The 19,480-nt window shown below is 44.6% G+C and overlaps 2 protein-coding genes and 1 long non-coding RNA gene across 3 annotated transcripts; 2 read left to right on the top strand and 1 right to left on the bottom strand.

Moving 5' to 3' along the window:
• Positions 1 to 4,616: 4,616 nt before the first annotated feature.
• LOC127597325 (ladderlectin-like) lies at positions 4,617 to 6,862 on the top strand. The gene is made up of 7 exons (XM_052060320.1): positions 4,617 to 4,679; positions 4,798 to 4,825; positions 4,947 to 5,032; positions 5,160 to 5,288; positions 6,036 to 6,144; positions 6,224 to 6,570; positions 6,652 to 6,862. The coding sequence occupies exons 1-6, from the start codon at positions 4,617 to 4,619 to the stop codon at positions 6,337 to 6,339; spliced, it is 531 nt and encodes a 176-aa protein (XP_051916280.1). The 3' UTR covers positions 6,340 to 6,570; positions 6,652 to 6,862.
• Positions 6,863 to 12,641: 5,779 nt separating this feature from the next.
• LOC127597326 (ladderlectin-like) lies at positions 12,642 to 14,819 on the top strand. The gene is made up of 6 exons (XM_052060321.1): positions 12,642 to 12,704; positions 12,823 to 12,850; positions 12,972 to 13,057; positions 13,185 to 13,313; positions 13,993 to 14,101; positions 14,181 to 14,819. The coding sequence occupies exons 1-6, from the start codon at positions 12,642 to 12,644 to the stop codon at positions 14,294 to 14,296; spliced, it is 531 nt and encodes a 176-aa protein (XP_051916281.1). The 3' UTR covers positions 14,297 to 14,819.
• Positions 14,820 to 15,276: 457 nt separating this feature from the next.
• Positions 15,277 to 17,906, bottom strand: LOC127597339 (uncharacterized). The gene is made up of 2 exons (XR_007961626.1): positions 16,137 to 17,906; positions 15,277 to 15,323 (listed from the first exon to the last, which is right to left on the bottom strand). It is a non-coding gene; the product is annotated as an uncharacterized LOC127597339 (long non-coding RNA).
• Between the last annotated feature and the right edge of the window lie 1,574 nt (positions 17,907 to 19,480).

Genomic DNA, 19,480 nt, shown 5'->3' on the forward strand with positions numbered 1-19,480 from the left:
TGGCTTCCGTCCCCTCCATAGTACCGAAACTGCCCTCCTCAAAATATGCAATGACCTTCTTCTCTCTGCTGACTCCGGTTCACTCGCCATCCTCCTCCTGCTTGACCTCAGTGCAGCCTTTGACACCATCTCTCACTCCATCCTCCTCGACAGACTCTCCTCCATTGGCATCACCAGCATCCCCCTCTCCTGGTTCCGCTCCTATCTTTCTGACCGCACCCAGTTTATCCAGCTCAAACGTTTTAGATCTCACCCCTTTCCCCTCACTTCAGGTGTTCCTCAGGGTTCTGTCCTTGGCCCATTGCTATTTCTAATCTATCTTCTTCCCCTTGGTAATATCTTCAGGAAACACCACATTCATTTTCATTGCTACGCGGATGACACCCAGCTCTACATCTCTACCAAACCTAATACCATACTTCCACCATCCTCCCTAACCAACTGCCTGCAGGAATTAAAATCTTGGTTCACCTCAAATTTCCTCAAACTGAATAGCAATAAAACTGAATTCCTCCTTATAGGCACTAAATCCAATCTAAACAAAATAAACAACTTCTCCATTCCCTTCGAAAGCTCTTCCATCTCCCCCTCCCCTCAGGTCAAGAGTCTGGGTGTCATCCTTGATAGCACCCTCTCCTTCACCTCACATATCAACCACATCACTCGTTCTGCATATTATCATCTTCGAAACATCCACCGGCTCCGCTCTTCTCTCACTCCTCAGTCCACTGCTATACTTGTACACACCCTCGTCACCTCGCGACTCGATTACTGTAATTCCCTTCTGTTTGGTCTCCCTCAAAAAATCCTCCGTAAGCTTCAGCTGGTCCAAAATTCAGCCGCCCGCATTATCACACTCACGCCATACATAAACCATATTACACCTGTCCTTCAACATCTCCACTGGCTCCCCATTCTACACCGCATTCAATATAAAATCCTGCTCCTCACATTCAAATCCATTCATGACCTAGCCCCTCCTTACCTATCTGACCTCATCCATATTCCTACGCCTGTCCGCTCTCTTCGTTCCTCCTCCTCTGTCCTCCTCTCTGTCCCCCCTGCTCGCCTCGTCACCATGGGAAATAGAGCCTTCAGTCGCTCTGCTCCCCAGCTATGGAACTCACTCCCCGCTGACCTTCGTAATACAGCCTCATTAACACATTTCAAATCCCGCCTCAAAACACATCTGTTTCGACAAGCCTATTCACTCAGACCATAAAGCCATTATTTTTATTTATTTATTTTTGTTGTATTTTTTCTTATTTTATTTGATGTAGTTTTTAACATTGTACTCGTGATTTTAACTGCTTGTTGTAAGGTGTCCTTGAGTTTCTAGAAAGGCGCCCACAAATAAAATGTATTATTATTATTATTATTATTAGTTGTTAAATTAATTGATGATTCAGATCAGAGTTGTTGAATTAGTTCATTTATTTAATCTTAATCTTTGGAAATAAAGAAAGGTCAGTGGATTTGCTTTTGTTGTTTGTAGGAGGAATTCTCCACAACAGAATGGCAACTTACTGTTATTTAAAGACGCTCAGAGACATTTAGCTCATAAATGATGATGCACCTCTCATCTTGAGTCCTCCACAGTGTCAGAACTGGAATGTGACCTTGTCGCAGTGACGGCAATTATGATCGTTTGCTTGGTATGTAACTCATCCGGCTGAATTGTCTTCTCTCTTATAATTGGCATGCTTGAGTTTGTCAGCCATGCCCTGTTCCCAGTGCTCATTTTGACAGCAAAAACAATACGTAAATGTAGCCGACTAAAAGTCTGAAGTCCAAATGTGTTGATACAAATAAAATCAAATACAAAATACGCAACAACCCGGACAATTAGGTGAAAAGGGCGAAATTTACCATGGTGAAATGTTGATTCTCAAAGAAATATTCATTATTCTGATGACTCTACTTTTCAATTATGCCTGTGTCTTCCTGTGAGCGTTGTACAGAATTTGCCAAACGAGACAGCTGATCAACTCGACTTGATAAACAATGTCAGTTACTCTTTCATCGTAATGCAGTTTCCAAAGTTTGGAAAAATGCACATGTGCTTGCCTTGAGAAAAAGGGTGTGATCAAGCTTAAATAAATACAATTAACAAATCAGTGTTGAAGTGAAGATTTAGGGTTTTAAATGTTTTTATCAAGTTCCTTGAGTGAAAAAAAACCCCAAAATGGTCAGTTTTTTATTGATCAGTCACTGCGAATTAAACAGGATTCCACCTGTATCGTGCTGTTGGACCTTTGAGGTATTCAAAGCACTTGAACACCATCTCCTTGTTTACCTATACTGATGATACAGGATCAGGAACAATTGGGAATTTGTTGTCTTACTCAAAAGCACTTCAAAATGTTTTCAAGTTTTGAGGAGCAAAACCACAACCTTCAAGTTGGGAGCCAACCACTTGTCCACCTGAGCCATGCCACACTATCTTGACAAAGTAAAGCATTTGGCAGGGTTGGACGCAGGTTTTTAATTAATATGGTATTACCAATCAAACGAATGCTTGATTTTTTTTTCTTTTAACGATCTGTCCAGCAGATCCGAGTTTGTACAAGTGGCTGAATCGGGCTCCTTTTTTCTTGAGGTCGCTAAAGGTGTGCCACAAGGATCAGTCTTCGGTTCAGTTTTGTTCTCTACTTAGTGTACATAAACAGTCTCTGTGAAAATTTGTCAAATGTCTCATCACTTTTATTCTGACGAAACTGGTATTAAATACAGAATAAAATCAAATTAAATCAAAATGTTATCGAATAAAAGATGGTCTTTGGAGAATCTGTCCAAAAATTTAGCTGCTGTCGAGAAATCAATCGTCTGTTCAAACAAATGTCAAGGATTTCACATAAACATGGAGCATTCTTGAGAAGAATGTGTTTCCAAACAATCCCAAACATTCTGCGTAAAGCAAGGTTTCTTGTATCCATCCATCAATTTTCTGGTCCGATTTATCCTCACAAGGGTCTTCGGACACCCTGAACCGGTTGCCAGCCAACCGCAAGGCACACAGAGACGAACAACCATCCGCCCTCACACTCACACCTAGGGACAATTTTGGAATGTGGGAGGAAACCAGAGTACCTGGAGAAAACCCATGCAGGCCCTGGGAGAACATGCAAACTCCACACAGGGAGGCCCGGAGCTGGAATCTCACCCTGCACCTCCGCACCGTGAGGTCGATGCGCTAACCACTGGACGACTGGGCCGCCTGGTTTCTTGTATCATAATAGATGTTGCTTCTTCCTGGAGGCGACTTGGTATCTCCAGCCTTCTTGGTGGTGATATATGAGTAGTTCCTGTAAATGTAAAAACAAAATGGGAAATATAATATAAGATAAGATACTAAAACCTTTATTAGTCTCGCAATGGAGAAATTCCCAATTCACAGCAGCAGAGTTATGAAAGGAAGAAGTACAACAACAAAATATAGGAGCTGCTGGAAAGGCAGCCACACTCGCGGCGCCAGTTTGAAGTCAAAATAACAAAAATAACACAACACAACACGACACATAGGACACAGACAGTCGCGCAATCTTCACCACTTTTCTGCATACACTTTGTTGTCTGAAGCAGTTATAGATGAAAGAGGAGAGGATCAAAGTGTCCTTTCACCAGTGGATCGGAGACGTCATGCTGAAAGTGTGCACACGTCTGCTACAAGCTAAGTTTTGAAAGCAAACACGAAGCTGTAGCATCCGTTGACGAAAAGAGATGAGTTCACTTCTCCTGTCCCACGACTCCCAGTTCCAAATCCGCATCGGCGCTCCGCGCTAACGCTCCTTTCTTCTCATCATCGGCTCCTCAAACCTTACATCCATCCAGCCGCAGACCGTTCAACTGTGACTGTGGACTGTGAAAAATGCTGCCCATTACAGGCGCAAGACACAAGCGCCCCGGACTGTCCAGCAACGACAGTCAAATGGTGCCGACATTCCTCCCAGTCAAAAACAGTGCTGGTATACCCGTGCTGCCGAGAAGGCATATATATATACATATATACTTGTATATTACATATGGACAGGACATTAATAATAATAACTGTCTTCAGGCAGAAGGGAGGGACACCCTGAACTGGTTGCCAGCCAATAATCATCATCATCATCATCATCATTCTTATTATAAAAATTATATAAGACAACAAATATTTTCCATGAAAATTGTGGGTTGGTCCTCGCAATAGAAGAGAAAAAGAAATACAGTATCTTAATTTACAACGTTGACCTGAAAATATTAAGTGTGCATTTCTTAGTCCGACCCATGTTGTCAGTCACAAACCTGTCAAGACAGAAAAACAGTGAAGAACTTTCTTTGGGTTTGGTTACCCGCTCAAAGCCATTTCCCTGTTATGAGACTTCTTTTCATGTGACGTTGACACAACCTACACATTCTACATTCCAAGACCCGTCAAGCAAACTTATAAAGCTGCTCGCCTTCTTTCTCAGTATCAAGGACCTCAACTGCGAAGGTGAAGTCACCCAATTTTCCATCCTAATTTTGAAACTCAATGTCATGTGACTTTTTCATTTTTCACTGTGTTTTTGTTTCTCATGTTCTGTTTGAACAGATATTTATTGTTAGAAATAGTCTATATTTTTCTATCATTGCAGATGGCATTTGCTGTTCGTTCGTTGTTCCTCCTTTGCGGCATCAATACACTGTTGAATGGAGTCGTAAGTGAAATTTTTACTCAGTCACGAAAGAAAACACAACATAAACGATTTATGATGTTTTATGCTTTGGTGTCTTCATTGTTCTTGGTCTGATTTTACCTTTGTGCTTTTTTTGCAGTGGCCTTTACCTTTGGGTCATTGGAAAAGTTGGTAGCTGTGACACCGTGATAATTTTCAAATAAACAATTTCAGAATTTCTGCAACACTGACCTCAGATTTTTTTTTGACCTGTCTCATGTTCTCTTTAAAACACTTATTGTGTTGCAGATATTAAATGTCCTTCAGGCTGGACTCAGTTGGACTGTCACTGTTACATGTACGAAGCTACTGCAGCGACCTTTGTAGCTGCTGATGTACGGAAGACTTTTACACAGAAGTTGTGATATAGTTCTTGTTTAATCAGTGATCCATTCGGCTGCCAATTGTTTTCTGATGGATCTGACTAAGTGGAATCAACTTTGCATTCTCGTTCTCTATCAGGCGGACTGCATTGATAATGGTGGAAATCTGGTCTCCATTCACAATGATCTGGAAAATGAAATCGTCGTTCAACTGATTGAAGATGGTGGTGGAACACAAGCCTGGATTGGACTCCACGATGCAATTGTGGTATGACTTTCACCCAGGGGTGTCAAAACCATTTTTGCCAGGGGCCACATTTTAGTTACCATTTCCCTTGGAGGGCCCTTCTGACTGAAACCATATAAAGAAGGCAAAAAAAGGGTTTATTCAACCGGGGTTGGTAACTCGAAAATACTTTCAATTGATCATATCGAATAAATAAATTGATCATATCGAAATTATTTATTTGATATGATCATTTGAAATGTTGGTACAGACTTTAGCAAGCATCATTGAAGCTGATTGGATGTTTGATTTGCTTTTGTGGGCCAGATCATGCGCCGCGGGCCTTAAACAGTACACATGTTCAGATTGAATCCTGTCACTTGTGAATTATGAGTATTTTTGATTTCAAGAAAATGAGTGTCTCCTCTTGACTCTATCTTGGCACCCAGATGAAAACAGTAGATGATCATGAAAGGGCAAAACACTCAAATATATCTAGTTCCACCTCGAGGTTGACATATGTCAATATCCACAATGTGTACATGTTCCAACTTTTTGAATAAATCCAATCCGCTTTCCTTTTCCGATAAATCCTCACTTTTTTTTGTTTTGGAACCACCAACCACCTGGTGTTTTTCTACGCACTCATAAATCTAGTTCAACTTCAAACATGTGTGTAATGATGACACGATATGATTTTAATGATCAAGATTGATTGTGACAAACAGACAGTCCATGCAAAACCATCAATGGTTATGAGAGTCATTCAACTGCGATTTTGTCTTTCAGGATAATGACTTCATATGGACTGATGGATCTATTCAGGATTTCCTTAACTTTGATACGGATGATCTGGAGCCCAATGACACTGGTTCTTGTGTGCTGATTGAAACAACAGGTAGACAAAATACCCTTTGATTCAATGTTGGTTAGAACACAGTGCTGTTTTACTTATTTAGTTTTACTATTTCTTACAGACGCGCTATGGCAGGATGAACTCTGTACGGACACAAACCCGTATGTGTGCATCATGGATGTGTGCCAAGGCGGAGATCCGAGCTCTCCAGACTGTCCGGGACCTTCAATGCCTTGATGGTTATGCACGGACTTGTCTTATTTTTCCGACTGTGTTTCTTTTGAGCTTCTTCCCTTTGATTTTTGACAAGTTCCTGTGGAATGTTCCTGCTTGTCATTTGTTTCCTTGTTTCTGGCTGGCGGGTCAACTTCTGGAAGGCACTCACTCTCACACCTGCAGCCGATCAGCTCAGTTTAAAACCTCTTCTGATCTGCGAGCAGTCACCAGATGATTCCCACCTCCAGAGTGGTATGTTGGCCGCCATCAGTGTTTGTAGGTTTGTCATGTTTTGTTTTTGCCGTGTTTCACTCTCTTTGGTCTTCTTACCAGTGCCTCCCATCCATCCTCGCTCTACGTGATCTCCACGAGTCTTTTGCCGCCAACCCCAAGGATCGATCAGATCATTGATCGATCACCTCTCCCTCATCACCTGCTTCCCAGCCTCACCCACAACTCAGTCAACTCACTGCCACTTTTGCGACTTCTTCGAACCTGGTCACATGTTCCACATTGCTGTCATTAAACACTAACTTTGCTCCTATCCCGCCGTCTCCTCCTCACTCTTGAGTCCGCCACTTGTACGTGATATAGTTTGCCAGGAGACGTTGGACTCAGTGAGACATTACCAAGCTTGTGCGGTGTTTTTTGTATTTCAGGGTTTACCATCATCTCTTTTCTTCATCTTCCATAAAGATCTTGTCATTGGCAAATTTGTCTCGCCCCTTGGTAAGGCGCAAACAGTCGTGAGTGACACTTTAAATGACTTGTTGCTGCAATGTGCCATGAAAAGTCTCAAAAAGCCATTGCTGGAAAAAAATACGGAAAGTCAGTGGTAGATGTGCTCTCTGCAAATTAAATTGCGAATAAGAGGAGTTGTTAAATTAATTGATGATTCAGTTCATTTATTTCATCTTAATCAATGAAAATAAAGAAAGGTCCTTGGATTTGCTTTTGTTGTTTGTAGGAGGAATTCTCCACAACAGAATGACTAATTACTGTTATTTAAAGACGCTCAGGGACATTTAGCTCATAAATGATGACGCACCTCTCATCTCGAGTCCTCCACAGTTGAAAGAGCTGGAATGTGACCTTGTCGCAGTGACGGCAATTATGATCGTTTGCTTGGTATGTAACTCATCCGACTGACTTGTCTTCTCTCTGATTATTAGCATGCTTGAGTTTGTCAGCCATGCCCTGTTCCCAGTGCTCATTTTGACGGCAAAAACAATACGTAAATGTAGCCGACTAAAAGTCTGAAGTCTAAATGTGTTGATACAAATAAAATCAAATACAAAATACGCAACAACCTGGACAATTAGGTGAAAAGGGAGAAATTTACCATGGTGAAATGTTGATTCTCAAAGAAATATTCATTATTCTGGTGACTCTACTTTTCAATTATGCCTGTGTCTTCCTGTGAGCGTTGTACAGAATTTGCCAAACGAGACAGCTGATCAACTCGACTTGATAAACAATGTCAGTTACTCTTTCATCGTAATGCAGTTTCCAAAGTTTGGAAAAATGCACATGTGCTTGCCTTGAGAAAAAGGGTGTGATCAAGCTTAAATAAATACAATTAACAAATCAGTGTATCCCCTGTGAGAAGGAGTTTCAACTCCCACCTCCGACAGAGCTTTTCCCATGTTCCGGGGGAGACGGGGGACATTGAGTCCGAGTGGACCATGTTCCGTGCCTCTATTGTTGAGGCGGCCAATCTGAGTTGTGGCCGTAAGGTGGTTGGTGCCTGTCGTGGCGGCAATCCTCGTACTCGCTGGTGGACACCGGCAGTAAGGGATGCCGTCAAGCTGAAGAAGGAGTCCTATCGAGCCTTTATGGCCTGTGGGACCCCAGAGGCAGCTGACGGGTATCGACTGGCCAAGCGGACCGCGGCTTCGGTGGTCACCGAGGCAAAAACCCGAGCGTGGGAAGAGTTCGGTGAGGCCATGGAAGCCGACTTCCGGACGGCTTCGAGGAAATTCTGGTCCACCATCCGACGTCTCAGGAGGGGGAAGCAGTGCACCACTAACGCTGTGTACAGTGGGGATGGGGCGCTGCTGACTTCGACTCGGGACGTTGTGAACCGGTGGGCAGAGTACTTCGAAGACCTCCTCAACTCCACCAACACGCCTTCCTTTGAGGAAGCAGAGCCTGGGGACTCTGAGGTGGGCTCTCCTATCTCTGTGGTTGAAGTCACCGATGTGGTTAAAAAGCTCCTCGGTGGCAAGGCCCCGGGGGTGGATGAGATCCGCCCGGAGTTCCTCAAGGCTCTGGATGTTGTGGGGCTGTCCTGGTTGACACGCTTCTGCAACATCGCGTGGTCAACGGGGAGAGTGCCTCTGGATTGGCAGACCGGGGTGGTAGTCCCTCTTTTTAAAAAGGGGGACCGGAGGGTGTGTTCCAACTACAGAGGGATCACACTCCTCAGCCTCCCTGGTAAGGTCTATTCAGGGGTGCTGGAGAGGAGGGTCCGTCAGGAAGTCGAGCCTCAGATTGAGGAGGAGCAGTGTGGTTTTCGTCCCGGCCGTGGAACAGTGGACCAGCTCTACACCCTTAGCAGGGTCCTTGAGGGTATGTGGGAATTCGCCCAACCAGTCTACATGTGTTTTGTGGACTTGGAGAAGGCGTTTGACCGTGTCCCTCGGGGAGTTCTGTGGGGGGTGCTTCGTGGGTGTGGGGTACCGAACCCCCTGATACGGGCTGTTCGGTCACTATACCACCGATGTCAGAGTTTGGTTCGCATTGCCGGCAGTAAGTCGGAATCGTTTCCAGTGAGGGTAGGACTCCGCCAAGGCTGCCCTTTGTCGCCGATTCTGTTCATAACCTTTATGGACAGAATTTCTAGGCGCAGCCGAAGCGTTGAGGGGGTCCGTTTTGGGGGCCTCAGTATTACATCCCTGCTTTTTGCAGATGATGTGGTGCTGTTGGCTCCTTCAAACGGGGCTCTCCAACTCTCACTGGACCGTTTCGCAGCCGAGTGTGAAGCGGTTGGGATGAAAATCAGCACCTCCAAATCTGAAACCATGGTCCTCAGTCGGAAAAGGGTGGAGTGCCCCCTCCGGGTCGGGGAGGAGATCTTACCCCAAGTGGAGGAGTTCAAGTATCTTGGGGTCTTGTTCACGAGTGGGGGTAGGAGGGAGCGGGAGATCGACAGGCGGATCGGTGCAGCGTCTGCTGTGATGCGGACGTTGTATCGGTCTGTCGTGGTGAAGAAGGAGCTGAGCCAAAGGGCGAAGCTCTCAATTTACCGGTCGATCTACGTCCCAGCCCTCACCTATGGTCACGAGCTATGGGTCGTGACCGAAAGAACGAGATCCCGGATACAAGCGGCTGAAATGAGTTTTCTCCGCAGGGTGTCCGGGCTCTCCCTTAGAGATAGGGTGAGAAGCTCGGTCATCCGGGAGAGGCTCAGAGTCGAGCCGCTTCTCCTCCACATCGAGAGGAGCCAGATGAGGTGGCTTGGGCATCTGATTCGGATGCCTCCTGAGCGCCTCCCCGGTGAGGTGTTCCGGTCATGTCCCACCAGGAGGAGACCCCGAGGAAGACCCAGGACACGCTGGAGAGACTATGTCACCCAGCTTGCCTGGGAACGACTCGGGATCCCCCGGGGAGAGCTGGAAGAAGTAGCTAGGGAGAGGGAAGTCTGGGCTTCCCTGCTAAAGCTGTTGCCCCCGCGACCCGGCCCCGGATAAGCGGTAGATGATGGATGGATGGATGGATGGATGGACAAATCAGTGTTGAAGTGAAGATTTAGGGTTTTAAATGTTTTTATCAAGTTCCTTGAGTGAAAAAAACCCCCAAAATGGTCAGTTTTTTATTGATCAGTCACTGCGAATTAAACAGGATTCCACCTGTATCGTGCTGTTGTACCTTTGAGGTATTCAAAGCACTTGAACACCATCTCCTTGTTTACCTATACTGATGATACAGGATCAGGAACAATTGGGAATTTGTTGTCTCATTCAAAAGCACTTCAAAATGTTTTCAAGTTTTGAGGAGCAAAACCACAACCTTCAAGTTGGGAGCCAACCACTTGTCCACCTGAGCCATGCCACACTATCTTGACAAAGTAAAGCATTTGGCAGGGTTGGACGCAGGTTTTTAATTAATATGGTATTACCAATCAAACGAATGCTTGATTTTTTTTTTTCTTTTAACGATCTGTCCAGCAGATCCGAGTTTGTACAAGTGGCTGAATCGGGCTCCATTTTTCTTGAGGTCGCTAAAGGTGTGCCACAAGGATCAGTCTTCGGTTCAGTTTTGTACTCTACTTAGTGTACATAAACAGTCTCTGTGAAAATTTGTCAAATGTCTCATCACTTTTATTCTGACGAAACTGGTATTAAATACAGAATAAAATAAAATTAAATCAAAATGTTATCGAATAAAAGATGGTCTTTGGAGAATCTGTCCAAAAATTTAACTGCTGTCGAGAAATCAATCGTCTGTTCAAACAAATGTCAAGGATTTCACATAAACCTGGAGCATTCTTGAGAAGAATGTGTTTCCAAACAATCCCAAACATTTTGCGTAAAGCAAGGTTTCTTGTATGCATCCATCAATTTTCTGGTCCGATTTATCCTCACAAGGGTCTTCGGACACCCTGAACCGGTTGCCAGCCAACCGCAAGGCACACAGAGACGAACAACCATCCGCCCTCACACTCACACCAGCGGGACAATTTAGAGTGTTCAATCAGCCTGCCATGCATGTTTTTGGAATGTGGGAGGAAACCAGAGTACCTGGAGAAAACCCATGCAGGCCCTGGGAGAACATGCAAACTCCACACAGGGAGGCCCGGAGCTGGAATCTCACCCTGCACCTCCGCACCGTGAGGTCGATGCGCTAACCACTGGACGACTGGGCCGCCTGGTTTCTTGTATCATAATAGATGTTGCTTCTTCCTGGAGGCGACTTGGTATCTCCAGCCTTCTTGGTGGTGATATATGAGTAGTTCCTGTAAATGTAAAAACAAAATGGGAAATATAAGATAAGATAAGATAAGAAAACCTTTATTAGTCTCGCAATGGAGAAATTCCCAATTCACAGCAGCAGAGTTATGAAAGGAAGAAGTACAACAACAAAATATAGGAGCTGCTGGAAAGGCAGCCACACTCGCGGCGCCAGTTTGAAGTCAAAATAACAAAAATAACACAACACAACACGACACATAGGACACAGACAGTCGCGCAATCTTCACCACTTTTCTGCATACACTTTGTTGTCTGAAGCAGTGATAGATGAAAGAGGAGAGGATCAAAGTGTCCTTTCACCAGTGGATCGGAGACGTCATGCTGAAAGTGTGCACACGTCTGCTACAAGCTAAGTTTTGAAAGCAAACACGAAGCTGTAGCATCCATTGACGAAAAGAGATGAGTTCACTTCTCCTGTCCCACGTAATCCGCTTCAAACTCCAAGCCGCGACTCCCAGTTCCAAATCCGCATCGGCGCTCCGCGCTAACGCTCCTTTCTTCTCATCGTCGGCTCCTCAAGCCTTACATCCATCCAGCCGCAGACCGTTCAAAAGCACCGATCTCTTCGCTGAACAAAGCGGGACTGTGAAAAATGCTGCCCATTACAGGCGCAAGACACAAGCGCCCCGGACTGTCCAGCAACGACAGTCAAATGGTGCCGACATTCCTCCCAGTCAAAAACAGTGCTGGTATACCCATGCTGCCGAGAAGGCATATATATAGATATATACTTGTATATTACATATGGACAGGACATTAATAATAATAACTGTCTTCAGGCAGAAGGGAGGGACACCCTGTACTGGTTGCCAGCCAATAATCATCATCATCATCATCATCATCATCATCATCATTCTTATAATAAAAATTATATAAGACAACAAATATTTTCCATGAAAATTGTGGGTTGGTCCTCACAATAGAAGAGAAAAAGAAATACAGTATCTTAATTTACAACGTTGATATGAAAATATTAAGTGTGCATTTCTTAGTCCGACCCATGTTGTCAGTCACAAACCTGTCAAGACAGAAAAACAGTGAAGAACTTTCTTTGGGTTTGGTTACCCGCTCAAAGCCATTTCCCTGTTATGAGACTTCTTTTCATGTGACGTTGACACAACCTACACATTCTACATTCCAAGACCCGTCAAGCAAACTTATAAAGCTGCTCGCCTTCTTTCTCAGTATCAAGGACCTCAACTGCGAAGGTGAAGTCACCCAATTTTCCATCCTAATTTTGAAACTCAATGTCATGTGACTTTTTCATTTTTCACTGTGTTTTTGTTTCTCATGTTCTGTTTGAACAGATATTTATTGTTAGAAATAGTCTATATTTTTCTATCATTGCAGATGGCATTTGCTGTTCGTTCGTTGTTCCTCCTTTGCGGCATCAATACACTGTTGAATGGAGTCGTAAGTGAAATTTTTACTCAGTCACGAAAGAAAACACAACATAAACGATTTATGATGTTTTATGCTTTGGTGTCTTCATTGTTCTTGGTCTGATTTTACCTTTGTGCTTTTTTTGCAGTGGCCTTTACCTTTGGGTCATTGGAAAAGTTGGTAGCTGTGACACCGTGATAATTTTCAAATAAACAATTTCAGAATTTCTGCAACACTGACCTCAGATTTTTTTTTGACCTGTCTCATGTTCTCTTTAAAACACTTATTGTGTTGCAGATATTAAATGTCCTTCAGGCTGGACTCAGTTGGACTGTCACTGTTACATGTACGAAGCTACTGCAGCGACCTTTGTAGCTGCTGATGTACGGAAAACTTTTACACAGAAGTTGTGATATAGTTCTTGTTTAATCAGTGATCCATTCGGCTGCCAATTGTTTTCTGATGGATCTGACTAAGTGGAATCAACTTTGCATTCTCTTTCTCTATCAGGCGGACTGCATTGATAATGGTGGAAATCTGGTCTCCATTCACAATGATCTGGAAAATGAAATAGTCGTTCAACTGATTGAAGATGGTGGTGGAACACAAGCCTGGATTGGACTCCACGATGCAATTGTGGTATGACTTTCACCCAGGGGTGTCAAAACCATTTTTGCCAGGGGCCACATTTTAGTTACCATTTCCCTTGGAGGGCCCTTCTGACTGAAACCATATAAAGAAGGCAAAAAAATCATATCGAAATTATTTATTCGATATGATCATTTGAAATGTTGGTACAGACTTTAGCAAGCATCATTGAAGCTGATTGGATGTTTGATTTGCTTTTGTGGGCCAGATCATGCGCCGCGGGCCTTAAACAGTACAAATGTTCAGATTGAATCCTGTCACTTGTGAATTATGAGTATTTTTGATTTCAAGAAAATGAGTGTCTCCTCTTGACTCTATCTTGGCACCCAGATGAAAACAGTAGATGATCATGAAAGGGCAAAACACTCAAATATATCTAGTTCCACCTCGAGGTTGACATATGTCAATATCCACAATGTGTACATGTTCCAACTTTTTGAATAAATCCAATCCGCTTTCCTTTTCCGATAAATCCTCACTTTTTTTTGTTTTGGAACCACCAACCACCTGGTGTTTTTCTACGCACTCATAAATCTAGTTCAACTTCAAACATGTGTGTAATGATGACACGATATGATTTTAATGATCAAGATTGATTGTGACAAACAGACAGTCCATGCAAAACCATCAATGGTTATGAGAGTCATTCAACTGCGATTTTGTCTTTCAGGATAATGACTTCATATGGACTGATGGATCTATTCAGGATTTCCTTAACTTTGATACGGATGATCTGGAGCCCAATGACACTGGTTCTTGTGTGCTGATTGAAACAACAGGTAGACAAAATACCCTTTGATTCAATGTTGGTTAGAACACAGTGCTGTTTTACTTATTTAGTTTTACTATTTCTTACAGACGCGCTATGGCAGGATGAACTCTGTACGGACACAAACCCGTATGTGTGCATCATGGATGTGTGCCAAGGCGGAGATCCGAGCTCTCCAGACTGTCCGGGACCTTCAATGCCTTGATGGTTATGCACGGACTTGTCTTATTTTTCCGACTGTGTTTCTTTTGAGCTTCTTCCCTTTGATTTTTGACAAGTTCCTGTGGAATGTTCCTGCTTGTCATTTGTTTCCTTGTTTCTGGCTGGCGGGTCAACTTCTGGAAGGCACTCACTCTCACACCTGCAGCCGATCAGCTCAGTTTAAAACCTCTTCTGATCTGCGAGCAGTCACCAGATGATTCCCACCTCCAGAGTGGTATGTTGGCCGCCATCAGTGTTTGTAGGTTTGTCATGTTTTGTTTTTGCCGTGTTTCACTCTCTTTGGTCTTCTTACCAGTGCCTCCCATCCATCCTCGCTCTACGTGATCTCCACGAGTCTTTTGCCGCCAACCCCAAGGATCGATCAGATCATTGATCGATCACCTCTCCCTCATCACCTGCTTCCCAGCCTCACCCACAACTCAGTCAACTCACTGCCACTTTTGCGACTTCTTCGAACCTGGTCACATGTTCCACATTGCTGTCATTAAACACTAACTTTGCTCCTATCCCGCCGTCTCCTCCTCACTCTTGAGTCCGCCACTTGTACGTGATATAGTTTGCCAGGAGACGTTGGACTCAGTGAGACATTACCAAGCTTGTGCGGTGTTTTTTGTATTTCAGGGTTTACCATCATCTCTTTTCTTCATCTTCCATAAAGATCTTGTCATTGGCAAATTTGTCTCGCCCCTTGGTAAGGCGCAAACAGTCGTGAGTGACACTTTAAATGACTTGTTGCTGCAATGTGCCATGAAAAGTCTCAAAAAGCCATTGCTGGAAAAAAATACGGAAAGTCAGTGGTAGATGTGCTCTCTGCAAATTAAATTGCGAATAAGAGGAGTTGTTAAATTAATTGATGATTCAGATCATTTATTTCATCTTAATCAATGAAAATAAAGAAAGGTCCTTGGATTTGCTTTTGTTGTTTGTAGGAGGAATTCTCCACAACAGAATGACTAATTACTGTTATTTAAAGACGCTCAGGGACATTTAGCTCATAAATGATGACGCACCTCTCATCTCGAGTCCTCCAGTTGAAAGAGCTGGAATGTGACCTTGTCGCAGTGACGGCAATTATGATCGTTTGCTTGGTATGTAACTCATCCGACTGACTTGTCTTCTCTCTGATTATTAGCATGCTTGAGTTTGTCAGCCATGCCCTGTTCCCAGTGCTCATTTTGACGGCAAAAACAATACGTAAATGTAGCCGACTAAAAGTCTGAAGTCTAAATGTGTTGATACAAATAAAATCAAATACAAAATACGCAACAACCTGGACAATTAGGTGCTCCTAACTTTGCTCCTATCCCGCCGTCTCCTCCTCACTCTTGAGTCCGCCACTTGTACGTGATATAGTTTGCCAGGAGACGTTGGACTCAGTGAGACATTACCAAGCTTGTGCAGTGTTTTTGTATTTCAGGGTTTACTATCATCTCTTTTCTTCATCTTCCATAAAGCTCTTGTCATTGGCAAATTTGTCTCGCCCCTTGGTAAGGCGCAAACAGTCGTGAGTGACACTTTAAATGACTTGTTGCTGCAATGTGCCATGAAAAGTCTCAAAAAGCCATTGCTGAAAAGACATGGGAAGTCAGTGGTAGATGTGCTCTGTGCAAATTAAATTGCGAATAACAGGAGTTGTTAAATTAATTGATGATTCAGATCAGAGTTGTTGAATTAGTTCATTTATTTAATCTTAATCATTGGAAATAAAGAAAGGTCAGTGGATTTGCTTTTGTTGTTTGTAGGAGGAATTCTCCACAACAGAATGGCAACTTACTGTTATTTAAAGACGCTCAGAGACATTTAGCTCATAAATGATGATGCACCTCTCATCTTGAGTCCTCCACAGTGTCAGAACTGGAATGTGACCTTGTCGCAGTGACGGCAATTATGATCGTTTGCTTGGTATGTAACTCATCCGGCTGAATTGTCTTCTCTCTTATAATTGGCATGCTTGAGTTTGTCAGCCATGCCCTGTTCCCAGTGCTCATTTTGACAGCAAAAACAATACGTAAATGTAGCCGACTAAAAGTCTGAAGTCTAAATGTGTTGATACATGGCCACAAATGTAACTTTACTTTTTCAAACCATCATTACTTTTATTGACGCAACATGACTGTGTCTCAGTCACATCAAGAATCCCAACAAACAGACCTGCTCCCCATTCATATCTTGACTTGCAACAATTTCACATTCAAAATATTTCACCTTTAAGTACTTAGAAATTTTCAAAGGAACTTTTCATGCTGTCGACTGCCCCTACTATATTGCTGTCGATATCGCCTCATCCTTGCAACACATTTATTCACTTCTATTTTCATCTTTTAAGTTCCGCATAAAATACAGGGCTTATTTGTTTATTGATTTATTTCCAGTTTAGGCCACTGAACTTTCTTATTTGCAATGCTCAGGAAGCTGCAGATAGCAGAGTGAAACAAATAAAAGCAAATACAAAATATACAACAACCTGGACAATGTGTGTGAAAATCGAGAAAACCATGGTGAAATATTGATTCTCAAAGAAATATTCATTATTCTCGTGACTCTGCTTTTCAATTATGCCTGTGTCTTCAAACACCAAGTTAAAATTATAGTTTATCGGATTAGTAATAGACTCAAAACTATGTTGGAAGCCACATATCGATAACCTAAAAAGAGAAATAGCCAAAACCGTAGGGATCCTCTACAAAACCAAGGAAGTGCTAAATAAGAGCTCTTTGTACACGTTATACACTTCATTATTATTACCATATATGACCTACTGTGTGGAAATATGGGGAAATGCCTGCAAAACAAACACACTCCCTATTCTCAAACTACAAAAAAAAAGCAATTCGAATTATTAATAGATCAAAATATACGGAACCCACAAATCCTCTATTTATCAAATTAAATACGATGAAATTTTAGGACCTGGTGGACTTTAAAATCGCCCAATTAATGTACAAAGCACACAATAACCTGTTATGCCAAAACATCCAGAAGTTTTTCGAAATTCGAGAAATTTCTACATATAGCATCCTCGTCTCGAAAGGCGATGGTCGACGCGTAGGGGGGGATTAGGTCCTGTACTGGACGCATGAGCGCGAGTGGCTGAAGAGCCTTATTCTTGAGTGGCATTCCCGCTGGCATTTCACGCAGATTAATGTTGAGGATGGTGGGGTGGTGCGTGGAGCAGCTGCGCGGCACTTTCTCGCTGCCCGCTTCTGTGAGGCCCGGTCCTGCTCCTCCGCCGCAGCCTCGGCGACCCCTGTGCGGATGGTGTTGCGCCAGGTGGCTCGGTCTGCTGCTGCACTCTCCCATCTGTTGGGATCCACCCGGACCGCCTTTAGGTCACGTTTGGCAGTGTCCTTGTAGCGCAGCAGGGGCCGGGCCACACTCCGGCGTCCCTCAAGCAGCTCGCCATAGAGGATTTCCCGCGGCAGCCGGTGGGGGTCCATGCGGAAGGTATGGCCGATCCAGCGGAGCCTCCTCTTCATCAAGGTGCATTGGATGCTTAGGAGGCCGGCTTGTTGGAGGACTGCGGTGTTTGGAATCCGGTCCTGCCACCTGATGCGCAGCAGCCGCCGGAGGGCACGTCGATGAAAGGTGTTAAGTCGCCGTTCCTGCCTAGCGTAGGTGGTCCATGACTCACTGCCGTAGAGTAAGGTGGAGAGGACGCAGGCCTCGTACACCATAAACTTGGTTTTTGCACTGAGAAGGCTGTTTTCCCAGATGCGTTTCGACAGCTTCGCCATCACACCGGCAGCCTTGGCGATCCTCGAGCTGATCTCGGCGTCGAGTGTTGTTGCACATGTGACGGTTGAGCCTAGATAGGTGAAGGAGTCGACATTTTGCAGCTGCGTGTCCTCGATGGTGATGGAGGGGGCGACGGTGGTTCCCTGGGCTAGTATATTTGTCTTCTTTAGGCTGATCGTGAGCCTGAAGTCCCTGAACGCACGCGAGAGTCTGTTCACCAAGTGCTGGAGTCCTGCCTCACTATGGGAAGTGAGGGCAGCATCGTCTGCAAACAGTAGTTCTCTTACCAGGATGTTGTAGGTTTTAGACTTGGCGCGCAGTCTTGCCATGTTAAAGAGGCTACCATCTTGCCGTGTGCGGAGGTATACCCCCTCTTCGCAGTCGGGGAAGGCATACTGGAGGAGGATGGAAAAGAAGATTCCAAATAGGGTTGGTGCAAGGACGCACCCCTGCTTCACTCCACTGCTGACTGGGAATGGCTGGGAGGTAGCGCCGTTGAAGCGGACTGTGCTTTGCATGTCTTGATGGAAGGAGCGGATAACGGTGAGCAGTTTTGGTGGACAGCCTATCTTCTCCAGTATTTGAAATAGCCCGCTCCGGCTGACCAGGTCGAACGCTTTGGTCAGGTCAACGAAGGCAATGAACAGAGGTCTTTGCTGCTCGCGGCACTTCTCTTGAAGCTGGCGGAGGGAGAATATCATGTCCACTGTGGATCTTTTAGCCCTGAAGCCAAACTGCGATTCGGGGTAGACTCATGAGGCGAGGCGCTGAAGCCGTTTCTGGGCGACGCGGGCGAACACCTTCCCAACGATGCTGAGCAGAGAGATGCCCCGATAGTTGTTACAGTCGCTGCGGTCCCCCTTGTTCTTGTAGAGGGTGACAATGGAGGCGTCCCTCATGTCTTGGGGGATGTGGCCCTTTTCCCAGCAGAGGCTCAGAAGCTGGTGCAGCGGTTGCAGGAGCGTGTGTTTCCCATGCTGCAGTACCTCAGGGGGGATGCCATCCTGGCCTGGTGCTTTGCCATTGTTTAGAGCGTTGATTGCTTTCGCAAGCTCGTCAGGCGAGGGTGCGCTGTCCAGTTCCTCCATGAGGGGAAGGTCAGGCAGGGAGTCAAGGGCTGCTCCTGCGACGGTGTTTTGAGTTGCATATAGCTCAAGGTAGTGCTCGACCCACCTGTCCATTTGCGGGTGTCTCGGGTGTTGGGGCAGGGGTTGTTCTTGTGCTCAAGCATTGCCTTTCTCTTGGCTCCTGTTGCAGGCTCCATTTCTAGCCAGTGCGCCTCGAACCAGTCTGCGTTTTTCCGCACTCTCTTCCCAAAGGCGAGCATTGCGGAGTCGTAGATGGCGTTTCTGAGCTGGTCCCAGAGACGGACGGGGTCTTCTGTGGTGTTGTCATATTTCTCTTTCAGCTTATCTCTGAATGTAGTGGAGAA

This window comes from Hippocampus zosterae, chromosome 3, assembly GCF_025434085.1.
Source record: "Hippocampus zosterae strain Florida chromosome 3, ASM2543408v3, whole genome shotgun sequence".
Classification (NCBI taxonomy): domain Eukaryota; kingdom Metazoa; phylum Chordata; class Actinopteri; order Syngnathiformes; family Syngnathidae; genus Hippocampus; species Hippocampus zosterae.

Bases quoted from the DNA above. Each gene is read 5' to 3' on its own strand.
- LOC127597325 (XM_052060320.1), top strand. From the start codon at position 4,617: ATGGCATTTGCTGTTCGTTCGTTGTTCCTCCTTTGCGGCATCAATACA. The intron at 4,680-4,797 runs GTAAGTGAAATT...CTTTTTTTGCAG, and splicing joins ATACACTGTTGAATGGAGTC to TGGCCTTTACCTTTGGGTCA. The intron at 5,033-5,159 runs GTACGGAAGACT...GTTCTCTATCAG, and splicing joins CGACCTTTGTAGCTGCTGAT to GCGGACTGCATTGATAATGG.
- LOC127597326 (XM_052060321.1), top strand. From the start codon at position 12,642: ATGGCATTTGCTGTTCGTTCGTTGTTCCTCCTTTGCGGCATCAATACA. The intron at 13,314-13,992 runs GTATGACTTTCA...TTTGTCTTTCAG, and splicing joins GACTCCACGATGCAATTGTG to GATAATGACTTCATATGGAC. The intron at 14,102-14,180 runs GTAGACAAAATA...TATTTCTTACAG, and splicing joins TGTGCTGATTGAAACAACAG to ACGCGCTATGGCAGGATGAA.